Here is a 27,433-nt window from a genome sequence, read left to right as displayed (position 1 = left end):
AGTGAGTACGTTAACAAACCCTGAGAATTCTTCAAATTAAAATTAAAATCATATGAAAAGCAAACATCATTTTAAAAAAAAAACTTTGTCTGCGAATGAAAAAGCTTTACTTGCCTCTTATAAGATTCATATAAAATAGTCTGATGTAAAAAGTCTCACACCATTGGTGAAGTGTTTATTTTGCCAGCTGCAATTGAGATTGTAGAAACTATGGTTGGAGATAATTTTGCCAAACAATTGCAGTCCATACATGTATCAAATAATACTGTTGCCCGTCGAGTTTGTGATATAGCTGAAGATGTACAGCATCAGCTTTTTGGGATGTTGTGTGACAAATTGTTTTCAATTCAGCTTGTCGAGGCAACAGATAGCAATAAAGATGCTCATTTCATTGCCTATGTTTGATTTTGTGATAGTGTGTCAGCAGTAGAAGAACTACTTTTCTGCAAACCAATTGAACTCAAAGCAACAGCACTCTCATTATTTGCTATCTTAAATGTTTTTATAAATGAGGTAAACAGAGAGTGGAAAAATTGCATCGGAATTTGCACCGATAGTGCTCATTCAATATCTGGAAGATTCCAACATATACAAGCACTTGTGAAACAAAAATCTCCACAGTGTGTCTGGACATATTGCATGATCCACAAAGAAACTCTGGCTTCCAAATTAATGAGTCCTGGTCTGAATATTTTGCTGACAGTTGTAAATGTAGTAAATTATATAAAAAGGAGACGTCTAAAATCAAGAATCTTTTCTGCACTTCATAAAGGCAAGGCTGCAGTACATTCAGTGTTACTATTTTATTGTGAGGCAAGATGGTTATCACGTGGAAAATTTTTGCAACGTTTTTATGAATAAATAGATGAAATCGCCATTTTTCTAGAACAGGAAAACTGCAGAAGCCGAGAAGTTTTGATATGGTTTATTTGTGATGGAATTTAGCTGCTTGATCGACATATTCGAGAAATAATACCTTGAATCTTCAACTTCAAGGAGCAAATATACATGTGTTGGATACGAGTGATAAAGTTAATAATTTTTGTAGAAAATTGGAATTGTGGAGCAGAAATTTAAAGCAAAAAAAACTAGAAATGTTTGCAAGCGTGGATGAATGTGTTAAAAGTTACAAGTCTGAAAAACAGCATGTGAAAGTTCTTTTTGTAACCACTGAAAATCATTTAGCCATGCTGGCAAAGAATTTTAAAAGGTATTTTCTTGCTGATGACAACTTTGTAGCAAGTTATGAGTGGTTTAGGGATCCATTTCAAAATACTCCCGGAGGACTCTCAACTGCCTAAGAAGAAATCTTCATAGACTTTCAAGAAAGTGGCGAAATCAAAAGACAATTTAGTAATAAATCATTCTTTGAATTTTGAGCAAAGGTGGATGATGAGTTTTCTGAACTGAAAACAAGAGCATTTCATATACTATTACCATTTTCAACATCCTACCTTTGCGAAACCAAATTTTTTGCTGTGGCTGAATTGAAGACAAAATATAGATCTCAACTAAATATAGAAAAAGTACTCAAAAATATCTATTATTTCTAATGTTAAACCTTTCTTTGAAATCTTTGATCTGCAAGACAGGCCCAAGGGAGGAGTCACTAATAATTATTAAACTTGTTTTTAATTAGTATCGATAAGTTAATTATTAAAAACATTGTGCAGTACTAATACAATCCTATTTATAATTGTATTATAACAGTGCAAATGTGTATTTCATTATTTATGTCAGAATCTATTTTGTTTTGCTTTCATTTCAGTAAATTAATACTTTTTTTTAATAATATTTTCTTCTTGATATGCTTGCACCCCCATTTATGTTATCACGCCCCCTATGGGGTGCATGCACACCCCAGGTTGAGAAACACTGACTTCAGGAACATGTCAGGGGAGAAAGAGAGTCTGCTTGTTTTAGCCTGGAATTATAATCTCTCTGGAAGAAAATATACTGGTTGGCTGAGGATAAATGGGCACCAGAACAGTCCAATGCAATTAATCCTGACAGAAGTATTTGTTTTTAATTTACAGAGAAGTAATAGAAATTATAATAATTTACAGAAGATTTTCTTATATTATTTGTCATCTAACTTGTTTTATTTTTTCCAGATCCAATTTCAATAGGAGTAGCACAGTTAAAATATGCTGGACCTAAAAAAAATCGTATTCCTTCTATTAAAGCAGGAAGTAAAGTGAAAGTATTTAAGAAAAGTCTAAATCATAAATTATGGTTTATTGAGGTATGCTTAGTTTTTTCCAGTTTTAAGAATAATTATTTTATGTATGAGATACTTGTAACTTTCCTTTTCAAGGAATTTTTGTGAGATCTGAGTTATAGAATAGAATTTAAAATGATTTTATTTTGGTGGCCCTTCCCACATGGCTCACTAAAACAGCCTATCCCTCTTCTCATAACAATAAGTTTCGTGTCAGTCACTAAAGTTAGTCCAGTTATTCCAAAATCTTTTTTTTGAAAATCTTAATGTTGATAGATTTGTCAACCTTTTCGGGACTGGCATCACTATTACATGACTGCAGTGAACTATCCACAACAGACTACAGTCACGTAAACTTATAGAATTTTATCATTTGAGTACTATCATCGTGTTAACATGACTATTATAATTCTTTCTTCGACACATGCTGCACTTTATTGGCTTTAAAATGAAATATTTGCACTATTGATAGATGCAGCAACAGCTGGAAATAGAGAGAATAAACTCATGTTACCAATGTTGTAAAACTAGATTCTATAAGTTTTATTGAACTCTGTTAGTAAACATGGCCGATTCATCACATGCGTATATAAGACTTATTTCTTCTCATTAAAGGTGTAATAATGCCTGAAATAGTGAATGAAATAAACACATATTATACCCTAGCATCGGAACAAATCAATCTTGCTGATTCATTTAAATTTACAATAATGGAAACCAGCCGACATAGATGAACTGTATACATTTTTGATTTGACCATGCTTATGCCAAGAAATAAGAAAAATTCTATTAAAGAGTATTGGTCAACAGACATGCTATTACATTCACCAGTATTTTCCAAAATGATGACTAGACAGATATTTGAACATTCTTAGTATGCTTCATTTTGCCAATAATAAAGATCAACTACCCGGCTTTCATCTTTTCAAAATTCAAGAATTATTAGATAAATAGAAAAAAATGTCCCAAATGTGTTTTACCCTTTTCAAAATATAGTAATTGATGAGGCCTTAGTTTTGTTCAAAGGAAGACTTAATTTTGTTTATGTCTATAATAAAAATTATGCTTAAAAATTGTTAAAAAAAAAAATTTTAATTTTAAATAAATTAAAATAATATTCATTCCTAGTGATTGTCAAGTGATAAGCCATTCAGGGAAATGATTATATAAAGATACTTTAATAAAATAACCTAGTCCAAGCATGAACTAGGATTTACAGTATGTAGTCCCCTGAAAAGATTAAAGATTTCACCAGCTAAATAAAATGAAGTTTTTTTCATAAGGATGTGATTTAACCCTGAGATTATTTCCTGGTTTCTGTCATGAGGTTTTTTTTATCAACTTACAGTATTACTGATGTAATATTTACTGCAAAGAAGAAAAAAGGTTAAAAAAATATTAATTGAAAGTAATCAATTTTATGGTTTCAGGCCCAGGGCTAGAGTGTAAAATAAATTCATCTGATTTAATTAAAAAAGTGCGTGTTCGTGAAAAAAAAAAAACAGTTTTGTAAAATTTCATTTGGAATTCATTCCACAAAAAAATTTTGCTTTTTAAACTGGTTTTTATAAGATAATTTCAGTATGTATAATAGTAATTATTTAATAACAACAATTGTATTTTTATTATAAATTTATTTTCACAGTTTATCAATAATATTTATATTAATATCATGTAAAATTACTTCATTGTATGATGATTTATAAATTTCATTTATAATGCTTTGTTTCATCCTTTTATCATAGTGTTTGAAATTGACACTAAAAAATTCCCACAAATTAATATTATCTTGTAGTTATTACAAATTTTATTTTGACATATTCAAAATATGATGCTGTTACTAGACACTTCTGTAAATTTAATCAATATATTTGTTTACAAGCCTTGAACATTAATCATTTATCATTATTAGGTGAATAGTATCTCCTTACTTTTCCAGTTCACAACCTTTCAGAATTCTGTGTTCTCGTAATATTTTCAATTTATTATTTGATGTAACATTTAGAGTAAAAGTGTTTCTCTTCAGAAAATAAAAATTTGAAATGAATTTCAAATTTCTGAAAATGAATTCTCAGAAATTTTTTCTTTATGTTCAGAAATTTCAATATTAATTGTTTTCCAATGTAAATGATAGCAATAGTTTTGTTAGATTATTATAATAATAAAACCATTATTATTTCTTATGTGAAGTGAAGATATTTGGAAATTGTATGGGCTTTGAAGAATATTTATAATTATTGATTATCAGTCACATGTTATGTGTAATTTTAACAGCAGCACTTCCAGACTCCAGTGGGCAGAGTTAAGTAAATACAGAGCAAAGTCAGTTAATAATAAATTAAATATAGCGATGGTTTACTATTTTTGGATGAAAAAAGGGAGTTTATATCAAAGAAGAGGGGAGAAATGTGAGAAGTTACTTATCATTGTAGACCGCCAGTATGCAAAAGTTTGATTTATATGTGTTGTCCAATTATGAGTTCATAATATCAATGATAGTAATACAGCAGGTGTTGCTTATTAGAATCACTTTTGTACAAAAGTGAGTCTCTAAAGTGGCTGATTCAGTCAAGCGTCGAAGGTCATTTTCCTGTACTTTTATAACATAACCAAATTTTACATTAATAAATTGTAAAACATAATGTACACAGTTTAATGACTGTATGTATTAGATACAGTATTTAGTTAAATAACATGATACATTAAAACAAACTAATTTATTATTGAAAAAACAAAAAGAAAAACTTATCTTTACTGTCTTTTTTTTTTTGTTTTTTAGTCAATCCTATTAAATATCGTACTGTATTATAAAAAGATATGGTACAAATACTAAAAAAATTAAATTTATAAAAATGTTTTAGTGTATTAAGAAAAAACAAATTTACAACTTACATTCAGACTACACAAATTTCAGTTTTTCTGTAATTCCATGTATAAGCTTATCCTTTTTTTTTAAGTAAATTTTTTTTATAGTGTTCCAAGGCATCATTTTCCACTTTTAAAAATCATAGAACTATCCTGGTCTTCCTCTGCGTAATTCAAAATTTTTCAGTAAATCTGATGCACATCAGTTATATCTTTAAATGATGGTGCTTATGGCCAAACTTTCTCTACTTCTTTAATCTTGTCCTCTTCCAGACCTTCATTCATAATTTCAACACAATTTCATTATCAGTAACAGGAGCACAAACTGGAATGTCTTCGTCAATAGGGATCCACTGATTAATTTCATCATCCACATCTTTGATGAACTTATCGGAACCTCATTGGATTCAATAAAATTAGCTTTTTTGAAGTAGTTTTGAATGATTTCAATTTTTAATTCATTCTAAGCTTTGCATAACATATGAGTAGCATCTGGAAGTGTAAGCCTTTTTTGCTATATCATTCACAGTCTTCTCACATCTGGCTTCATCTATCACTATTATCTATCATCATTATTATCTATCATCTTCCTCATATTTTTCCCTGACCTAATGGCTGTATTAAAGACTTATTTGATGGTAAAAAAAATAATTCTACGCTTTTTAAATTATAACTTAACTGTACAGTTGTCTAAAATTAAAGCTATTTTTCTTTTCTGACTGATTAATTCTTCATTCCATTTAATCAAAAGCTAAAAAAACAAATCAGACATCATCCAGGCATTTTTGTTTGAATTGTAGTGTACAGGCAAGAAAACCCCATGGAAACATTATGATTTTTTGATTTGCCTATACCTAGGAGTTTATATCACGTGCAATTATATTGTAGGTGAGGAGAACTGTTATGCAGTCTCTGCTTTTTACCACCTGAGTTATCAGTTTTTTAAAAAATAATGAAAAATTAGGAAGTGCTCTGAAGTATACCCTAGTTCTTTGCAATTGTAGATATCATCAGGTTTGAAGTTTTTTTCGAAATCTTGGGAATGCAGTTCTTATTCCAGTCGTCTGCAGCAGATTGATCAGTATCCAACTTTCACCAAATGATTTGTTGTAAACAATATTGTTTGTCTCTTTCTAACGAGAGAGCTGACCATCTGTTGGTTTGAAATCATGATCACCAAATTTTTCTGTAACTTGAATAAAGCACGTTCAACATTTTTATTCTTACCATCACGTTTCCTCTTTCTGTTCACGTTCTCATTTAGGGTGACTGCAGCCTCCAATTCTTCGTGCTTTTGAGAAATTGAAGTCTGAGAAGGCCCCATTGTCATTACGATTTCTCGCTGACTACATTTAGGAAGTTTATCATATTTTTAAAACATCTAATTTTTCATTTAAATTAAAATTTTTACATTTGTGTGTCATTTAAATTACCTGTGTAGTGGTATATTTTTCAAGCATGCTTCAAAATGGCTTCAAAATTCACAAAAATTGTGCTGTACACAAAAAATAAACTGACACAATCACAAATGATCACAGTGAAACAATAGTAATGTAACACTAAAGATTAACAACAGTTGAAATACATGCAAAAAGAAAACTTAAAAGATTTAAACAACGTACGAATCGAACTGTATATACAGTATAGAAAGATGAAACTCACTGAAAGACAAATGGCCTGAAGTGTACAGCACTGCACAAACACATATTTAGTCTATCTTTTATAGATGAAAGTTTGGGATCTAGTTTATCCTTAGCCAGCTGGTGACTAGACCATGGTACAATATGACCAATTTCCTGGAATAATCAACTTAAACATTAAATGCAGGTACTATAGTAAAATGAAAGTATAAACAACATAATGCATAGTAATATAAATAATCCATTTTGTATTATAACAAATAAACAAGGTATTAATATGTTGATTCAATAAACTGATTCTTGATTCTATTACATGAAGAAATTTATACAAATTTCTTGTATTTTGATTTGGGTTTTAGAAACCCAAGATTCTACTTGTACTTGAAACCCAAGATTGATTCTACTTGAAACCCAAGATTATACTTGTACTTGATTAATTTAGAGAAATCTGAAGTGAATAAGTAAAATTAGTTATTACCTTAGTGTAAATTAAAGAAAAGCTGTCTTCTGGCTTATTCATTGTTGTCATTCAAAACCACCCTATCTTGGCATATTACTGTGAGATGTAAAAAGTTAGAGGGCAAAAGACGTCTCCCGTTAAAGCCCATTAGGTTTAGGAGCAGGGGGGTGGTGTGGGGACTGGAAGTGTCACAAGGCGGATGTCATCCTCTACAGGGTTGGGATGTATATTTTGTATACTAATGTAGCAGTTTCATTCCGTAACTCATTAGGGATCAGGTTATTGTACAAAAAATCTAGTAATCTTTCAACTTAAGTAAATTCATTTTTAGTATTGAATTATACTGTAACTAGGTGGAATACATTAATTTGAAATTGAATAATTCCAGTTTAATGTACAAAACCTAGACTCAGGATTCCATTTTTACGCATGCCCCTTTAATTCTGAGAGCTATGTTGGCCGTTGCTTGGCTGTTTACTTAGTTATTTATTAGAGATAACAATTATTTTGGCTATTTACTAGAATCAGGACTAAATGGTACTCTTCAGAAATATTTGTTTCCCATGGGTGACTTCAGAGTCGCATCTGTTTTCTATATCAAAAGGAGTTGCAAATATTATTAGTTTGCCATACTAGTGGCATTGGAATGTGAAAAAATATCACTCTTCAATGTTTTCACATGTTTAGTATCATGGCATAATCTTCATCTATTAAATGTTCCAGAGGTAAAATCGTTTTCCATTTTGATTTCTAGTTTGAGGGATGAGCATCATAAGAAATGCCAATCAGCTGTTAGTGAAGAGCTATAAAAAGATGAAATGAAGATATGAATAGGAACATGGAATGTCAAAACATTTCAGTAAGCAGCAAAGTTAAAAATTTAAAGAAAAATGAAAATAAACAGAATGGTATAATGATTGGTTTAAGTGGATTGAGATGGGAAGGAAAAGTTAAGGATATTAACCATGCTCCATATGAAGATGATCCAATTTAAGAAATGTGTAATGAAGATTACAGCATAGGAAGGTGAACATTGTTGTAAGATAATGAGGGAATAGAATGCTGTAGTAGGGGAATAAAGGGTAATTGGTGGGAATGACTAGGTAATGAAAGAGCTTATTCACTTTTGTAAGGAAAATTAATATTTTTAACAGATACTTTGTTTACTAACTACTGAAGGAGAGTCTACCTCTGAAAAACCACCAGACGATGAAAGATATCAAATTGGCAGAATAAAACAAAATAAACAATATCCAGGCATGTGGCTTGACTGAAGCCAACATAAATAGCAGTCATATACTGGTGGTAGTTGTATTAAAAAAAAGAAAAAAAGTGGAATATGAAAAAGTTACAAGCAGTAAAAGTTATGATGGTGGAAAAATCTGTTGGAGTTGATTACCTGTCAGTAGAAATGATTAAGTGTCTTAATAAAAAAAGATTGCTATAGGTGGTAAAATGATGCAATGAGATCTACTACAGTGGGTCAGGGCAGATTTTAAAAAAATAATCTTTCCAATCCACAAAAAATATGATTGAATAAAGATTGAAGGCAGTTATTTTTATTACACATCCAGAAATGAATTCTTAATTAGTTTCTGATTAGAAGACTATGTAGGAAAATGGAACAAATTGTTTCAGAAGAGCAGTATAGATTTAAAGGAAGGGAAGTTAGACAAAGGATGTAATAAGAATTAGTTAAGAGAGTGTATAGAAAAGATGAAGGAAGTAGTGATTTTTATAAATATTGAAAAGCATTCACATATGTCAAATAGGATAATAGACTAAGTAAAATAGTAAACAGTCAAAAGAAGATTAATTAATGAATTTTATTAGTTATATAATAAGTGTATACATTGCCCAATGATAGTTTTACAATTGATGAATCCATAGATTTGAAGAATATATATATATATATATTTAGTGGTAAGTTTTATATTAAGATTTGTTATTTTGGTGTGGTTTTAGGCAATTTTTTTTAGATTGTTATTTTGGTGTGGTTTTAGGTCAAAAATGATTTAAATAGACTTGATTAAAAAAAAAAAAAAATGACATGTGTTCTGTTTATTACAATTTACAGTTTTTTCTTCAAATATGATTGCTACACCAGGTATTACTGCTTTACCAATTTTAGGATTAGCCACCGTCAATACAACAACATGATACATTAACATCTATTTGCAATCTTGTTATCATAAAAAATTATATATGATTTTTACTGTAAGTTGGCCCATATTCTTAGGCTTAATCCATACTGTACCATTATCTCATCTATGTGAAAGTATTCATATATTTTGTTTTTACATTTATCATTCACTATAATTACTACTCCAACATATGCTTGTTGTATGAAACTGAACAAAAAAACTCAACGTCTTTTATTCAGTTTTAATTTGTAAGAATAATATTTTTCTGATTGTCTTAATCTGTTAACATTTTTGTTATCCTCAGTAGTTCTGTGAACAGAAATGTATGACTTATTTTGTATCGAATTTAACAAATTGAGTTGAAAATAAATGATATAAATGAAAATTTATTTAATGTACAAAACAGAATTATTGATCACAATTAATTGATTGTAGAAGGTTTAACCATTGCCAAAAATAATCTTATAGATTTTAGTGGCTTCATAAGCATTTGTTTCCAGAGACACTTTCTTTCTTTTTATGTTTAGCCTCCAGAACCACTGTAAGGTATTACATCAGAAAATGAATGAGGAAGATGTGTATGAAAGTAAATGATGGTGTAGTCTTGTCCAGTCTCAGGTTGACCATTCCTGAGATGTGTGGTTAATTGAAACCCAACCACCAAAGAACACTGGTATCCATGATCTAGTATTCAAATCCTTTTAAAAGTAACTGCCTTTACTAGGATTTGAACATTGGGAGTTTCCAGAGACACTGGACAACATTAACTGTTGAGGAAATATGAGTAATTTCTTTGTGAATTTTTTTTAATGTAAAACTGTTAATATTTATAAAATAATATATTCAATATGAAAGTAACACCTAGTATTCATTACACTGATTAAAAAGTGTAAATGAACATATACAATTTTTATTACTTTATTTTATAATTAATTTAGTTATATAGCTGTGTACATAAATTTTTAAATAATTTTACTTGTGAATTTTCAACTGTTACTGTTTGCTTTTGTTCTCATCCTTCTGAACCCTGCTGTAATTTTGCTGTGCACTGCCGAGTGCATGGATTCTCATGCCGCCGCAAGATGTAGCAGTATCTCAACAGTGGTAGAAGTGAAAGTAAATATCATGCGGGAGTCTGTGATGGAGCTAAGTGGGAGTTGGAGGTCTGTCTGCCTCTCCCTGGTAAGCCAGATTGGAGTCCGTAATGAAACCAAGCCAGGGGTATGAATGAAGTTGAGTTCACTAATGGAACTAGGAATAAATTTCAATCTTGTGAATAACATTTTTGGTGGTATGTTATTATTCAACTGCCTCGAATTTATGAGATATTTGCACACAAATTGGCTCTATTAAATGTAGAACTATGCGTGGGGTTCGTGCTTCCGTGAACTTTGTTAGCTAGTTCAGAGGGCAACAATGTAGGACATTCAAGATGTCCGGATGAGGCCTGCAATGAAGGCAAAAGCTGAGTTTATAAATCACTGGCTTATTACTATGTAAAAAGTTAGAGGGCGAAAGACGACTCCCGTTAAGGCCCATCAGAGCCATGAATGCGGTGGGCGGGGGGTGACCAGAAGCATCACCATCACAAGGCTTCTCCTACGGGATTGGGATGTAATTTTGCTGATTATTAGTGTGGAAAAAAGAAAATTGTCATTGACATGTGTCTTTTGTATTTATTTATGTTCAATTTTAGTACTTAGCTATTTAACATTATAGTTTTTTTTTTTTTTCAAAAAGTAGTTAACTAGAATCAGATATTTGTGATCTTTACTGTTTTTTTTTTAAACTAAGGAGACTTTGTATAATCTTAACATTCCTCTGTCTAACTTCTCTGTTATTCTATATTATGTCATTTATTACTTTTTTCCAGGCCAATGGAAAGAAAGGTCTTATACCTGAAAGTTTTGTGACTGAAAAAAAAATTCTTTTTAAACGTGAACATCTGAAAATAGTTAGTGATAAAAAAGAAGAGAAATCTGTTGAAACTCATTTTAAAGAGCATGAATGTGATGTTGCAGTAAAAGAACCGAACAAACTATCAATTATTAGTTCATTTCCTTTTCCTGGATCAGTTGCAGAAAGTTTTACAAATAACGATATTAAACAAAATGTTCAGTCGAAGACAGTTAATTATGATGTAATTGACGGAACCAAATTATACCGTTCCGATATTTCTCAAAGGGCAGATATTCTTAAAAATTCTGAAGAAAATAAAGAAACTTCATCAGGAGTTCTAAATAATGAAGGAAAAGATGGCACAAGTTTGAGTTCTGATAGTTCTGCATTAGATAAAAAAGATTCTGATCTTGATGTTAATAATGGTGAAGTTACTGCTGCGTTTGAAAAAGTAAATGACAGCAGTTCTGTTACACCTTCTAATGTTAATGATTCACAAGAATCTGGAAATAATGTTACAGAAGATAAAGTACACTCTAATGATGAAGCTGTAAACAATGGAAAAGTTAAACTGAATGAAAAATTATCAGTAATTGACAGTATTGTACCGAGTGGAAGAAATGACCTTAATCAAAAAGATATAGATGATAGTGATGGTGTACAGGATGATGATGGCACTTATATTTCAGAAAGTGAAAGTGAATATGAAGATGTAAGTGACAGAATTAATGCAAATACTTCAAGAAAAGATGTATCTAGTGAAGAAAATGTTGAAAGTGAAAGAACTTCTTCAGATCCAACTTTGTTATCAGTTGTTCTAGCTAAAAAGGATGTAAAAGATCTTCAGCCTCCTGAAAAAACTCATTCTAAAGTTGTTAAAACAACTGATAAAGCAGAGCTATCACCTATAAAAAAAATCTCAGAAAATACTGCTGTAGAAGGTTTAAAAAATAATCAAATGTCTGAAGAAGTCCCGTTAAATGTTAGTGACAAAATTAATGCAAATACTTCAAGAAAAGATGTATCTAGTGAAGAAAATGTTAAAAGTGAAAGAAATTCCTCAGATCCAACTTTGTTATCAGTTGATCCAGCTAAAAAAGATGTAAAAGATCTTCAGCCTCCTGAAAAATCTCAAAGTGAAGATATAGAAGATGAAAAGGATCAACTGACCGAAAAAACTCATTCGAAAGTTGTTAAAAGAACTGATAAAGAAGATCCATCACCCGATAAAATGCAAAAAGTAATATTAAAAAAAGATCATCAGATGTCTGAAGAAGTTCAATTAAAATTTGCAGAAAAAACTGATGAAGAAGATACAAGTAGAAAAGATCAGCAATCCCCTGAAGAAGAGTCAAGTAAAATTATGAAAGAAACTGATGTTGAAAGTGTAAAAGATCAGCAAACACCTGGTGAAGTTAACAAAACTAATTATAATAATTCCGTGGAATTAAATGGAACAGTTAAAGAGACTGAAATAAGTGAACAGTCCAGTGATAGTTTATTAAACAATACAGAACAATTTACTGAAAATAAAAATAATCTTGCGTTTTCAAAATTACCAATATCAAATAAAATTGAAAAAAATATTTTATCCCAAGAACAAGAAGAAAAAACTGAAATATTTGATAAAAGTAAGGGATCAGAACATGTTAAAGGGACACCTGTAGATGAACCTTCTGTTGAACAAATTCATTCTTCAGATGTAACAGAAACTTCAAAATATGTTCCCAGTTCTGGTTATATTTTACAGAGCGTATTTAATAATGTGAAGGAAGCACCACCTATGACTGAAAAAGATGAAGAATTAGTTCATGATAGCGTATCTGATCCTGCCACTCAAGTTACCAGTGAAGATAAACAGATTGCATTTAATAATATTTCATTTAAAGAAAATTTTACTATACAGAATGAAATAGAAAGTACTACACAAGCATCATATGTAGGCATTGAACATCCATTACCTGCTGAAGTAGAGCAACCCACCGAGGATCCATTAAAATTAAGCAAAAAAACCTTTAAAGAAGAAGAAGAAAATGCACAACAGCAATCAGAATATGGAATTGCCTCAAATGACCAGAAATCTGATCTTGAAGAAGAAGCCATTCATAATAAAACAGAAGGAATTGTTAGCTGGTTCAATTTTAACTTAATCACTAATTTATTCTTATCTACCTATCAGCAGTTTTCTCAACCTAGTGATGAAGCAAATGAAGTAGTTTCTGAAGAAAAACTAGAAGAATTTACTGATCATCAAATTTGGAAGGGGAAAAAAAAATTAATTTCGGAACAAGGTAGGTGTTTTTTAATTACTAAAGATTTACTGATTTTCAACTCCTAGTTGAAAATCTGATAGTTTGAATGCAACGAACATTTCAATATTGTTCAATATGTCTGAGAAGTCTTAGACAAATAAATATGTTGTGGACTTGGTGCATATTTTGAATATTTATTTTCATTTCTGCTTACAAATTATTTATCAAGTGGATCTTGCACCCACCATCTTGCTGAACACATAGACCTATGTGCCTACACAACTTTGACACTGTTGATGCAAAGCATCAACAGAGTTACAGTGAAAGGCATCTCCACACTGATAAGAAATTCTTCATTTGTTGTATATCATTATTGAGATACATTTGCCTTGATTATTTCTATATGAGTTGTCAGGTGTGGTAAGGTTGGAACTTTGTACTGACCATTATCATGGGGCTGGGGAAACTTATGAACCCAAGACATTCCAGTGGCCTGAAAATTGTTCATTTTGGAAATGACGCATTCAAAAAGCAAAATGAGCTGGAGCATTTTCTTGCTATATCCAGGCATGTTTCATGATATCCTTTGCTGAAATTGAAATAATCACATTTCCAACATTTGCAAATAAGAACCTTTATTCATTCACATGCCATCTTCAAATTCTTTCCTAGCCCAGAAAACCACATTCCTGGTTCATGAACTGCAATATATTGCACATTCATCAGAAAACATTCTTGTGTGGGATGCAGCACCTGAAAATGGTGCTAATAAAACACAGCAAGCAGCAACACACTGTTCCATGTCTCCATCCAATAACTCATTGGTCAAACTCATTTTGACCAAATGAGTTTGGTCAAAACTCATTTCTAGGAATGAGATTTGACCAACTCATTCCTAGAAGTTGGTCTAAATGGTTTCATATTCAATTTTTTTAATATGATGGTGCATTGTAGACTGCGGTGTATTAAATATGGTTCTCATTTATGAATAGAATTATGAAAACTGCTCATCCAAATCGGTGACAATTACACATTTGCACTCCACCTCTTTTCATCCACTGTATGGCCTGTCTTTAACACTGCCAGTAGCAAATGCCCATTTCTTCCGATCAAGCATTGTTGCTTTATGAGAATTCTTCAAAGTATTCATTATTGTAGCCCCATGCATTATTTATTCATGTTTCCAAACATGTGTCACATTCACTCTTCAACAGTAACTGTGACCACTCATCAGCCATGATTTTGCAACTGAAACAAGAGCAGGTGAGAAACTGCAGTAAAGAAATGATTTTTTAGCTGAAAACTGCACAACTCTCAAAAGACATTTAATTGCAGGAAGAGGTACAGGGAACTATTTTTTTATTTTTATTTTTAATCGGCACTTCTGTCAATCCACATCAAGGGCTTCTTGTAATTCTGACTATATTGAAGCAAACTTTATACAAACGTGGTATTTTTTGTATGTCTACAATAGATACTAAAACTCGTATTGTAATTATTACCCAATTTTGAGAATGTCAACTGTGAAGTTATTCAATTTTAACTTTCAAAGCTGGAATTAAAATTTCTAAAACAATCTCCATTTTTCTTATTTTTTAACTTATGTTCTCAAAAAGCACTGTTACACAAAAATTTTAAGTTTTTATCTACTTGAGATATCTTTCTTTGTATTGATTTTTTGCGTAGTTTAAAGAAATTGTTCATTAATAAAATATTCATAACTTCTATCATATTCATTTATTAATATTTAATTAAAACTATGTATTAACTAATGACCTTTGTAAGTAGTGTCAGGTGTATTCTGAATTAAAATCCAGTAATCTGCTAGCATTTTATATTAGTACTCAATTTATAGTTATAGTTGTTTTCAACTGAAATAACATGACAGAAATATTCACCATATTTTGTACTTGCTGCTGCAAGGATTTTAAAGAAGGAAATCTAATTGTAAATGCAGGTATTTTAGGGATATATTATCTCTTCAGTTAATATTTAATTACTCAAGATTCTGATAATTTTATGATTTACTGTCCAGAAAATTTCTGCATGTGTTTTTAAATGTAGTGTTAGCAGTGAATTTTACATCACTAAACATATAATTGAATATTTCATCTTTAAACAGTTTTCCTTATCTCTGTATTGAAGAAAATATCTTATTTAATTTTTCAGTCAGTTATTTATGGAAATTTCTGCCATGTTAAAAAATCCTGGGTTGCCCACAGCTCTTACAAATTTATTTATTAGTTTCAATTTGACATGAGTAATGGTAAAATATTTCTTCTGATATGATAGGGATCAATCATTTTTATTTCTTTTTTTGTCACTTGAAAATAAGCTTTCATATTTTTTCACTTTTTTATGTCGTACTGTTAATCCCAAATCTGGATGTTCCCCTTTTCAAGTAAAATAAAAGTACTTTGTATATTTTCTAATTGCATATCCAATAAAAGAGCTATTACTTTAAAATAACTACAACTATAATTTTTATAATAAATCCTTTTCTCTAACAAATTTTATTAAATCATATTTGATCATTAAAATTTTCTTTTAAACTATATATTTCAAGAAATCTTTATAAAGATACCACTCTTGAGTTATAAACCTCTTCTTAATTGAAACATTAGCTGATTAGTGAATGTTTTACAAATTTGGTACATTTTCCAGTAAAGTTATTTTCATTGGTAAAAATGTTGACAGATCTTTATGTCTGATTTATATGCCTGAAATTGTATTTTTTTTTAACTGAATTTTATTACTGCAACTTGATCCCAGAAATTTATTGTGATTTTACAAAAAATTGAAATTGAAGTCTTCTACCCAAATCATTTAAATCTTCTTGTAAAATGATTCTATTCTCTGGGCTATAACTCAAAATTCAAATCATTGTCTTTTTCCACAATATTTTTTTATTACCACCATATAAACTCCAAGCTTGTGGGTGGGAATATGAAATGGAAATTTTGTAGTGTATGAAAATGTCATTCTCGACCGGGATTCAAACTCAGGAAGTCCAGATAAAAAGCCAGGATACTACCACTTGGCTACAGAGATCAGACAAGATCATTATTATTATATGCTTTATTGCTGTATTGATTAGATAAATTTTCCAGACTTTTGGCATATGGTTTCAAGTTCAATTGCAAATAGCTATGAAGAATATATTAACTCAAATCCTGTATGCCAAGAACTTGCTTTATTAAGTCAAATTTTCTTAAAAATATCAGACAGAACTATAATGTGAACAAGAAAAAAAAGTTATTTGTTGTAATATATTGGTACACATTAAATCGTAAGAACACATCAAATGAAAGCCAAGGCTTTTATTCCTTTTAGCCTTCCTCTTAATTGACCATTCAAGTTAGAGCATATTGTATGAGATGCACATGTCTTATTCTCATTACCTAATCTTTAATCTTGTGTAAAAGACAAACATTTTTTATTGAAGGTATAATTTTTAATTAATGTAATCTTATTGTAAACTCATCATATACATAACAGAAGCTGCTCACTCAAACACACAAGACATGATGAGATTTAACTGCTCACTCTTTTATTACAATATCACACAGACTGGATAAAAAAATTGTATTACTAAGAGTGAAAGCAAACAGATCTTATGTGTTTTGATTTTTACGGACACTAATTTAATATATACATCAGTATGAGGAATATATTATCAAAATTTGTATTTTATTTACCTTAGCGTTGTTATTGCTTATCAGAGATATTTAAGTTAAATATAATTAATAAACATTTAAAAAATCTAATATTAAATTGTTATAACCATTCTATACCAACTGAAACTGTTGGTATAATTTTTAAGTTCTATAGACTTATCAATGATATTAAAATCCAAAGTTGTGGCTGAGGTGTCTGCTGAGTAAAGTCAAGCCTTCTGTTCCCATTCAGTCAATCAAGATCAAATAAACATTCATTAGGAAATTGTCAAATATTAAAAGATAAAGAAAGTTGTTAACAGTAGAAGAGAAATAAATCATTAAATCATAGGGACATTGGAGATTCGGGGAAAAATCACTCAAGAATAAGTAGTAGGAAGTATAATTTGAAACTTTATTAATTATTATTTGGAAAAAATAGAACTGAACTAGAAGACTGTTGTTCTATAAAATTTGTATTTGTGGAATAAAAATGAGAAAAATTATGAAAAGAGAGAGGTTTTCACAAAAAAAGCAATGTAATCTTATTTGCATGGATTTTACAGAAAAATGGTAGTCCTTATTTTTGACCTCATGCTTCAAGTAAAAGCAAAACAAATTTTATAAAAAATTGGAAGATGATGAAAGATTAATTAATTATTGATGGCTTATTAATTTTTAAAAAAGTATGTTTCAATTTTTTTTTTTTAATTTGTAGTTGCCCACAAGATGCATGTACATGGTGAATTTCGTTCAAATTCTTTTAGTAAATGTCTGCATAGAGCTTTAATATAGAACATAATTAGCTGTTTGCATGATTACCCAAGTATTGTAAAAATGTACTATTACTAAAGTGAAATCCACATTTATATTAGCATCAATTCTAATTAATTACCACATTCCAGAACAGGTTTTTTACTCTGTGTGAAATAATAATTAAGTGAATGTGTGAAGATCCTAAGTAATAAAAATAAGAATGAAGAATAGTAATTTTGTTAATGCAAGTTATTTTAGATATGTAATTAAGAAAAGACAGTTTTTGTTTTTGAATAATATTTAACAGTATTATTTGTTCTTAAAAATAGATGTTTTAAATTTTATTTTAACTAGATTACTATAGGAGATTAAATGAGTAATTTATTAAAACTGACAACAGCATTAATAAACTCGTTTCTTTTATGACAAAATATTTTACCTAGTTAGATAAAAATAGTTCTTTTGTGTATTTGATAAAGGTGTTTATTCATTTTTTTCCTGCGTTTAATAAAGATAGTGCATTCATAAATATAAATATGGATAAGTTGAAAATTTTAATTTTATTAAATATCAAGGAAAACTATTTGGAAACTTATTTTTATGCCTTGAACATAATTTTTTTTTAGAAATTTTTCAACCTTGCAGGTTTTTCTTTATATTTAGTACTTTATATTATTAAAACTGTAATAAGTAATTTTTGTCTGTTTTGATTTTAGAACAGTACTGTTCTCTTGATGAAAATGGGGAAGATTCTTGCAAACAGTTTCAAAACTTGGAAGAAAGTCTGCCTTTATCTAATAAGGAGGATGGTGAAGACGTATGGGTTGTGCTCCAGGCATGTAATTTTTGCTTTCGGCATATTCAGTAACATCCAGAAAGAATTACTATTTTATTTTTATTTATTTTATTAATTAATTAATTAATTTTATCATTAATAACAAAGTACTAGTTGAATGAAAGAATCTTGTTACTTCTGATATCCAACAACCATTGAATTCCTTGGTAATATCATATTTTATTCTGCGAAGGCTGAAAATATTATAGACTGCTAGATATTAAGCAGAAACAGGCTGTTATTTATTTTGTTTTTATTATTTTACAATTTCCTTCATCGTACATTTAAAAATCAAATAGGTATGAGCATTTACTTATGAGTTAATTATAAAAAATCCACCATCACTAACTGATCAGTCATAAATGATGTTTGTATTGTTTTGCTAGGTCTCATAAACAGTTGTTGCTTTTTCCTGGAAAAAATACAGGAGTAAAAATTTTTTGGATTGATATTTGGTCGGGTTTATCTCTATATTTTAATTTAAAAAAAAATATGGTAAAAATATAAAAATAAATTCGCATTTTGAATAAGTTCATATAAAACTTTTTGCCAATATAACTAATCATTTGTTATTGTTAACAGAATTCGATGTTAAGTACTAACAATTGATATGTTTTATGTTAAATTTTTAATCTTATCTATTATTGATTGAATTTATTATGTAAAATCAAATTTAAACTAAATTCTGTTAATTAGAAAAAACTATAAAAACTAAATACAAACATTCATGATCTTATTCTCTAATAACAGATTACATTTTATAGAATCAAACATAAACCAATCCCTATTAATTGCAAGTAATAAAATTGCTTTCAAATTTATTACAGTAGGTACTAAAGAGAGTATATAAACTATTATTATGCTCATAATTTATGGAAATACTAACCATATAATCCTAATAATATTAACAACATAGTCAAATTATGTTTTGTGACAAAATTTTTATGTAAAATCTTAATGACAAATAACAAAAATTTAATTACATTATTATCTAAGAGATTATTAAACAGTAAAAAGTGAAGTTTGACTCCACTTAACCCTTTTATTACTAGAGAGTCATACATGAGATTCCTGCTGCAGCCACCTACTTATTGATGTGGAATGTATGATAATTTTTTTATTGGGGATTGATAGGCTTAATCACATGCTAAACAACTACTATTAATAATTTTACTTTGTTTAAAGAAGTGGAAACTTTATTTATTTATAGGTTTTAATCACTGAATGAACGTTATGATTAGAATTACAAGTCCTTGTAGAAGTGTTTGTCAGATAAAAAATTGTGTTGCAATATATTTTATTATTTATTACTTTTAATAAGTAATTTGATTCTTCTTTGAAAGTAATACATTACATTTTTTCAATTCTGATTTGATGTTTCTCATAATTAAAAAAAAAAAAGTAATAAAAAGTGTTTTATAATTATGAGAAAAATTTTCTTCCCCCCTACCTCCTGGAACCAGACCCCTAATTAAGCATGAACACAGTTCCAGGAGGTGCCTTTGCCTCTAATCGCCAGACGAGGGAAATGCCGGGCCCAGCTATGCCGTTCCAGGCCTCCATCACCCAGCAACCGGGACTCGGTGCTTTGTGCTTCGCCTCTAACGGGGACACCCCGGAGGGACGGCCTCGCCGGGACTCAGTATTTTAGCTCAGGGGCTCGAGAGTCCCCGCACTTCATCACCACCGTTCAACCCGTGTAAGCATGAGGGAACGGCAGTTCCGTATGGAGCTGTCCCTCATCCCTTCGCTTCCCTATATTTCAGTTGCAGTATTACCGACACAAACCAGATCACAGTGTCGAAGCTTACCGAACTTCGTAACATCGTTCCAACGATGGTCCCCACCTCGAGATGCCCAGTTACAGCAGTACAGTCGCTACGTTCCTCGTCCCACCGCGGGCACTGGGATATCACATGTTCCGGCAACCAGAGATCAGTGTCACCAAGCTTTTATACCAGCTTCCTATCTTTAAGATAGTCTTCCAACATCCTCCTAAAATAGCCGCTCACACCCCATACCCTCAGCGCCAGGAAGATGGAGTTCCAGCTGAGGGAGTTAAAGGCATTTCGGATGCCGAGGAGTTTCACCATTGGAATCCTGTGTGTCCTCCAAGTGCCCGCCGCTGCTGCGTCCACAATCTTCATCACCGTGCCAACTGCATCGACCGTCGTCCACCCTGGTCGAAAGCCATATTGACTTGCATGCAGCCCTCCGTTCACTATAATCTCCTCACAGAGCCTGGCATCGAGCATCCTCTCGAAAAGGTTTGTGAGGTTATTAATAAGGCAGATGGGCCTATACGAAGTGGGCGCCTCCACTGTACCAGGTTTCTTTGACCAACCTCGACCACTTCCAATCTACCATGGAAGTAAGTAAGTAGCATGGTATTAAATACTCGGAGGACCTCCGTTGGTGTCTCCTCCACTAAGATGCGGACTACTTCGACCGGTATGCCATTCGGGCCAGGACTCTTGTGTAGTCTCATCCATCTACTGGCCCGGACGAGCTCCTCGACCCAAAAGGACGGAATGTCGTCAACCACTATCCCTTCCTGTTGGGAGGTCTTCACCATTCGGGAACAGCGCCCTCAGCCCTCACACTGGCTCGCACCTGCTGCTCGGTTAGAACCGGCAACGATTGACCAAACCTCCCAATTGCAACCCAGTATTCCCAGCCCCACAGGTTCGCTACCACTCATCCGCTACTATCTCTGCAAACTCCTCAGGAGACTCAAATCCTATCAGGCGGCATCCAATTCTCCGGGAGAACTCAATGCAGCCTACCTTTGAGGTGACCATTCTTGCCGGAGGGTCAATTCTGTGACCTGTCAGTGAATCAAACATGATGAGCCTATGATCTGATAGACATTCCTCCTCCAGCAGCTGCCAGTTACAGTAGTTGCCAACACAATCTTCTGTAACAAATGTCAAGTCTATGGCTGATCTTGATTCTCCCCGTTGGAACGTGTCGTCCTCTCCATTAATGCAGCTGAGACCGGTAAACTCACCCGCTCACTCAGGTGAAGGCCCCTAATTCACGTTACTCGACCAGCAAATTCGGGGGGACTTGGCATTAAAGTCCCCCACCACCAGTACACTCGTGCTCCTATTTCTGGTGATCACTCAGATCATCCAAGAAGGTAAGGAAATCCCCTATATCGGTGTTGGGCGAGTGGTAGCAGCTGTACACCACCAAGCCAGTGAGGTCAGCCCATACAAAGTCCCTGACCCCCAGCCGACCACTGGCACACTAGCCGATGGGAGTCCAGTAGCCACCCCGGAAGTCCAATCCACCATCCAGCGAGGTCCCCCCACCATCGCTCAGATCCAGGTCCCTTGTTCGGCTCAGATACCAGGATCACATCTACCGCCTCTCGCTGAGCCACCTCCCAGCACAAGTCCATGGCCTGTCTACACCTGTTTGCATTGAATTGGAGGAACCTCATTTTGTTGTCGGACATCCTCTGGCTCGGTGGCCCTCCATACCACACAGCGTGCAACATGTCGCCTCCGTTTATAATACTTCGCTGCCCACTACTGCACATGCATGACCAAGCTGTAATCAAGGAAGATTAGTTTAATTTTCTGAATTAAATATGGTTTACATTTATATACTTTTTACTTACACAAAGTAAAGATTACTTAAACTTATAGCGGGTGGCTATAGCTGAGCAAATTGCGCATAAGAGAGATAGACTGATAGACAGGTGGAACAGTTAGAAGATCATCTCGTAAAGCTCCATATATTTACATAGTATGCAGTACATTGTCATGGTAGTTTATGGCGTGGTAAGCCAGTCATTAGCCTATATGCACTGCAATACGCCACCACCTTTACCAAATGGGTTTTTATATTAACAAAAATAATTTTTTTTTTTTATAAAAGTAGATTGAGTCTGTTATTTGTTTTTAGGCAAGTTCAATTATTTAATAAGACAAAACATTTTTAGTAGTAATTGTGGGTTTTGATCTCACAACTATATGATTATTAAGCAGTTACTTTATCCACTGTGCTATAGTAGCTGTTTGAATATAAATTCATAACTTGATTTATTTATTTACTGTTATCTACTTATTAAACATTGTCTATTTAAAGATTAATTAATTGTGCTGAAAGGGGAAAAATGGTTATAGTAGCAATAATGATAAGAATAAAACATATTTTTGTTTTTTTTTTAAGTTTTTAGTGATACCAGTTTTATATTGGTGACTTAAAAAAAATTAAAAATGATTTGAATACAATCATGTGTGCTGTTGATAAACTAGTTCACCTTAAAAGAGGAAAGGTCAACTAGTTTCTCTTTGCAGTTTATTAGCCACAGTGTTTGTTGTATCATGTATTACAATTTTAAGAGACTTCTTTTTTTGATTAATTTATATTTATTTAAATGATACTTATTAACTTTTAGTTGTTTTTAAAATAAGCAGATAGATAATGATATTTTTTTAAAATGATCTGAATCTAGGTATGATTACATTAATGAATGGTTATGATATGTTACAGTATATTTTGTCTTCATCTCAGACAATTTCAGCCTCAACAGATTCATTGATATATCTTATTATAACCTCTGTCACTCTCATTATATTTTCACTTGGTTATTACTACATTGAGGTAAGTTATTATTTAGTTTCTATTTACTTTCTCCAAGTAACAAATTATTTTACTTTCATTTATTTTCTTATACTTTCTTTCTTCTGTTTATTTTATGTATTCCTAACTATACCTGTTTCCATCTTATTTATTATCATATTTATGACCATTGTAATTATATTCTGAGCAAGTTTTTTTTTCATTCTTAATTATAATCTATTGAGAACTACTTACTAATAATTTAGACATTTCTTCAGACATAATTTTGTTATAAATCTTACTCTTGATCAGTTTTATTAATCTGTAATTTTATAATTCATTTTTGGAAATTATAAATAATATTTTTAATTATTTAAAAAGATTGTATAAAAATATGCCTTCATAAGTTATTTATTATTGATAATAAAAATCTATTTATATATTTCTGGCATATCTTCAGAAAAATATATTTTATTCCCAAGAAATTACAGATTAACAGATTCCAATAAAAATATTTACATTTGGCCTATTTTCATACTCTGTAACTACAAATGTAACTTAACATTGCTATTTATTCACCATTCAACTGAACTAAGTTATATGGTGTATTTACTCGCATAATTCACACACTTTTTTGACCAACATTTTTTTATCTAAAAGTAGGTACATGATTTATGTAAGGAAACAGTTTTCCATAGATTTTTTAATGAAACTAAAATGTGATAGTGAGAAAATTATATTTGTTTGAAACTTTCATTGGTCTATTATGCATCATTGCTCTCTTCCTTAGAATTATAGTTTTCTAATTCACTTTTTCCACCCACACTTTCCTTATCTGCTGCAAAGCATCGTCCTCACTGCCATCCAGCACATTGGAAATTCCAGTCTTCAAAAACTCACAACAATTGTGCTTGATCCACCACGTCCCATGCCTTCACTATCCAGGAGCACATCTGTTCAATCAACTTATATTTTTGTCTGTCTGGTTGGTGTCAAACTGTTCCTCCTTCAACCTCCATTTTGCATACAACTTACTCATGTTGTCTTTAAATGGCTTGTTGATGAAAACATCTAAAGATTGCAACACTGATGTAAGACCAACAGGGATAATGGCCTGATCTGTCTTCATCTCAGTAAGAAATCGTTTTGTATCATCCTCTGAGTGACTATGAAAACAGTCCCAGACAAGAAGAGAAGGCTTTCAGAGCAGTGCATCAGGTTGCCTGCTCCAAACTGTGCGCACCCAATCACAAATCAAATTTACATCCATCCAACCTTTTTTCTGTATGCGAATATGAATTCCTTTGGGTAAATTTTCTTTCGGCATAGTTTTCCTTTTAATAATTACAGAAGATGGTAATTTTGTACCATCGGCTGTTATGAAAACCGTTACAGTGCACCTTACTTTTTGGTACCCTATTGTTTGCACAGTTATAATTTTAGCACCTTTTTCATAAATGATGGTGTTGCTAGCATTGCCCATTTTGGACAACAAAGTTGTTTGTTTTTTCATCAGTAACATGTTTATGAATAATTATAATATTGTCATTTAAATTATTTGGCATAAGCTGACAAAATGATGTTCACCTTCTCAGTAATAAGCCTTTCATAAAGCCACCTATCTAAGCCTGAAGCTTGCCTGAAGAAAGCCTTTCTGTCATTTTTTATATCTCTGCTACATACGTTGTTTTATGCACAATTAAGTAGTGTATGGACAAGATAGGAAAATATATCCCTTAAAATAAAAAATTATATATATATTTTTTTTTTTCATTTTTACTTTCCCGTCTAGTGCTATAGCAGAGCTGTAGCTGTAGAAGGGAAAGTATTGTAATTGGTCCAGTTTGGGCATATGCGGTTTTCACTGGATCTTGACATTTTGATAACCCAAAAAACTGAAAGAAAATTTTCTGGATGTTTGTGCATGCGTATGTGTGTATGTGTTCAATGTCACACTCTAAATCTCATATCTTTAGAACTATTGGACTGATTTGACCAAACTTGGTCATATTACTTACTATATATCAGGCATTGGTGCCATTAAATTTTCAACTTAAAAGGTCAAGGGAGTGAAGCTGTAGAGCAAGGTCACCCCCAGTATCTCGAGATTTCGCCTAATTAAGGTCTTATTTTTCTTAGGCACATTGTTAACAATTAAAAAATAATATTTGCAAAATCACACCCCCACCCCAAAAAATTCATTAAGCTAGTGGCTAAGTAGGTACCCACCCCTCTGTCACCACAAGAAGCGCTAGTGTACCACTGAGGTGCTAAATTAAGTTATGTGTGTAAGTCGTATGACAGGAAAGTCCTACAAGTGTGTTGTCAGCCTTTTTTTAACTACTGATTATATAATAAAATATTCTGTGCAACTTTTCACTATATAAATTACTTTTACAAATTAATTTTCTTACAAATTAATATCAGGTAGCTTATATTTAAAACAGTCATATTTTAATTAAGAACTAAACTAATGAATGTTTAAAAAAGGATGCAACCCCCCTTTGTTTGACGATGTGAATTTATTACAAAAATATTAACCTTAATAAAATACTTAAACAACAATATTCAAATTACCTTTAATAACTACAATAAATGTTCAAAATAACTTCCTGTGATCCTAATGCAGGTTTATACACATTTCATAACATTTACAGCCACTTTTCGTAATGTTTGCTCAGTAATGTTTGAAATCTCACTTTCAGTTCGTCGTGTATGAGGATTGTTTGTAAAAAAAATACATTTTAAACACCCCCAAAGGAAAACATCTGCTGGTGTAAGATCTGGGGATCTTGGAGGCCACAACCCTTTTGATATCAAACTGGCTAAAAAATTCCTTTAACATATCCTATCCAGTAATTCCATTAGCAGTATGAACATTACGTTATTTTGCTAGAACCAACATTCTCATTCATGTAAATCTAACATGGCAATAAACTATTCACTTAAGTTGCGATAAACCATACCATCTTCAAATTTGTCAAAAATGAAGGCCCTGTTACATGATGCCGGGAGATTGCACACCAAATACCAATTTTACGTATGTGTAATGGTCGGTCATGAAATGCATAAGGATTTTAAGCGCTCCATATTCGGCAGTTTTGGCTATTAATGTAGCTGTCCAAGTGGAACCATGCTTCATCACTGAAATAAACATGATCCGAAATTTCAATACTGTTGTCATCAATAAGAGAATGAAATCAACGACAATAGCTTTAATGTTTTCCAAGGTCTACTTATTTCAGTTCTTGAATGACACCGATGCGATAAGCATGCAGTTGTAATTTTTTAGTAGCCCTGATGGCTGTAGATAGTGAAAGCCCAGCCTGTGAAGATAACTTTCTGAGTGATTTTCTGGGTGAGTGAGTCAAATGTTCTTTCACTTCCTCCAGAACTTCTGCTGTTAATAGTAATGGTCAGCCTGTGCTTTTCGGATCATGTACACTCATAGTATCACAATACAGGGTTATCATAAAAGTATGGTGCGGTTTTGAACATGGTTTAAATTAAAATAGAATTACTTACAGTTTATGTTTTTATTTTTCAAATTTGTTGTATCATTTTTTTACATAATTAATAAATTTTAATATGTGCGCCCTTAGTCACTCCATAAATATCCAAACGATACTCAACTTCTCTCCAAACATTAGTTAACATTTCTTTGTTAATGGTTGTCATTGCTACATTAATCCTGTTTTTTAAGTGGTTTAGGTTGCGAATTTTTTGTGTATAAACAACGCTTTTGGTGTACCTCCACAAGAAAAAATCGCAAGGTGTCAGGTCTGGACTCCTTGGCTAAAGTACGAGTCCTTGCCGGCCTATCCATCGATCTCCAAATTTTTTGTTCAAAGCGTCTGTGACCAATGCATTGAAGTGCGGGGGAGCACCATCTTGTTGGAAATGAAGTTGATGAATGTTTTCGAGTTCATCCGGCTGAGGAAAGCAATAATTGGTTAACATGTCAAGATACACAACTCCATTAATTGTTTTTTCAGCAAAGAAGAAAGGCCCTATTACATGATTTTTCATCACACCACACCAAACATTAACTTTAGGCGAATCGCATTGTTTCACAATAATTGCATGTGGGTTTTCAGAGCCCTATATTCGTGAATTGTGTCTGTTAACAC

The 27,433-nt window shown here is 31.7% G+C and overlaps 1 protein-coding gene across 1 annotated transcript in view; it reads left to right on the top strand.

Moving 5' to 3' along the window:
• Tango1 (transport and golgi organization 1) overlaps nt 1-27,433 on the top strand; it is a 95,648-nt gene that overhangs the window by 8,912 nt on the left and 59,303 nt on the right. Inside the window, exons 2-5 of the mRNA XM_075369506.1 lie at nt 2,115-2,245; nt 11,204-13,520; nt 18,610-18,728; nt 23,235-23,345. Coding sequence (XP_075225621.1) covers nt 2,115-2,245; nt 11,204-13,520; nt 18,610-18,728; nt 23,235-23,345 — 2,678 coding nt within the window. The remainder of the gene's footprint in view (nt 1-2,114; nt 2,246-11,203; nt 13,521-18,609; nt 18,729-23,234; nt 23,346-27,433) is intronic.

This window comes from Lycorma delicatula, chromosome 6, assembly GCF_047948215.1.
Source record: "Lycorma delicatula isolate Av1 chromosome 6, ASM4794821v1, whole genome shotgun sequence".
Taxonomy (NCBI): Eukaryota; Metazoa; Arthropoda; class Insecta; order Hemiptera; family Fulgoridae; genus Lycorma; species Lycorma delicatula.
Note: the sequence above shows the minus strand (reverse complement) of the source record. Positions and strands in the feature narration are given on the sequence as shown.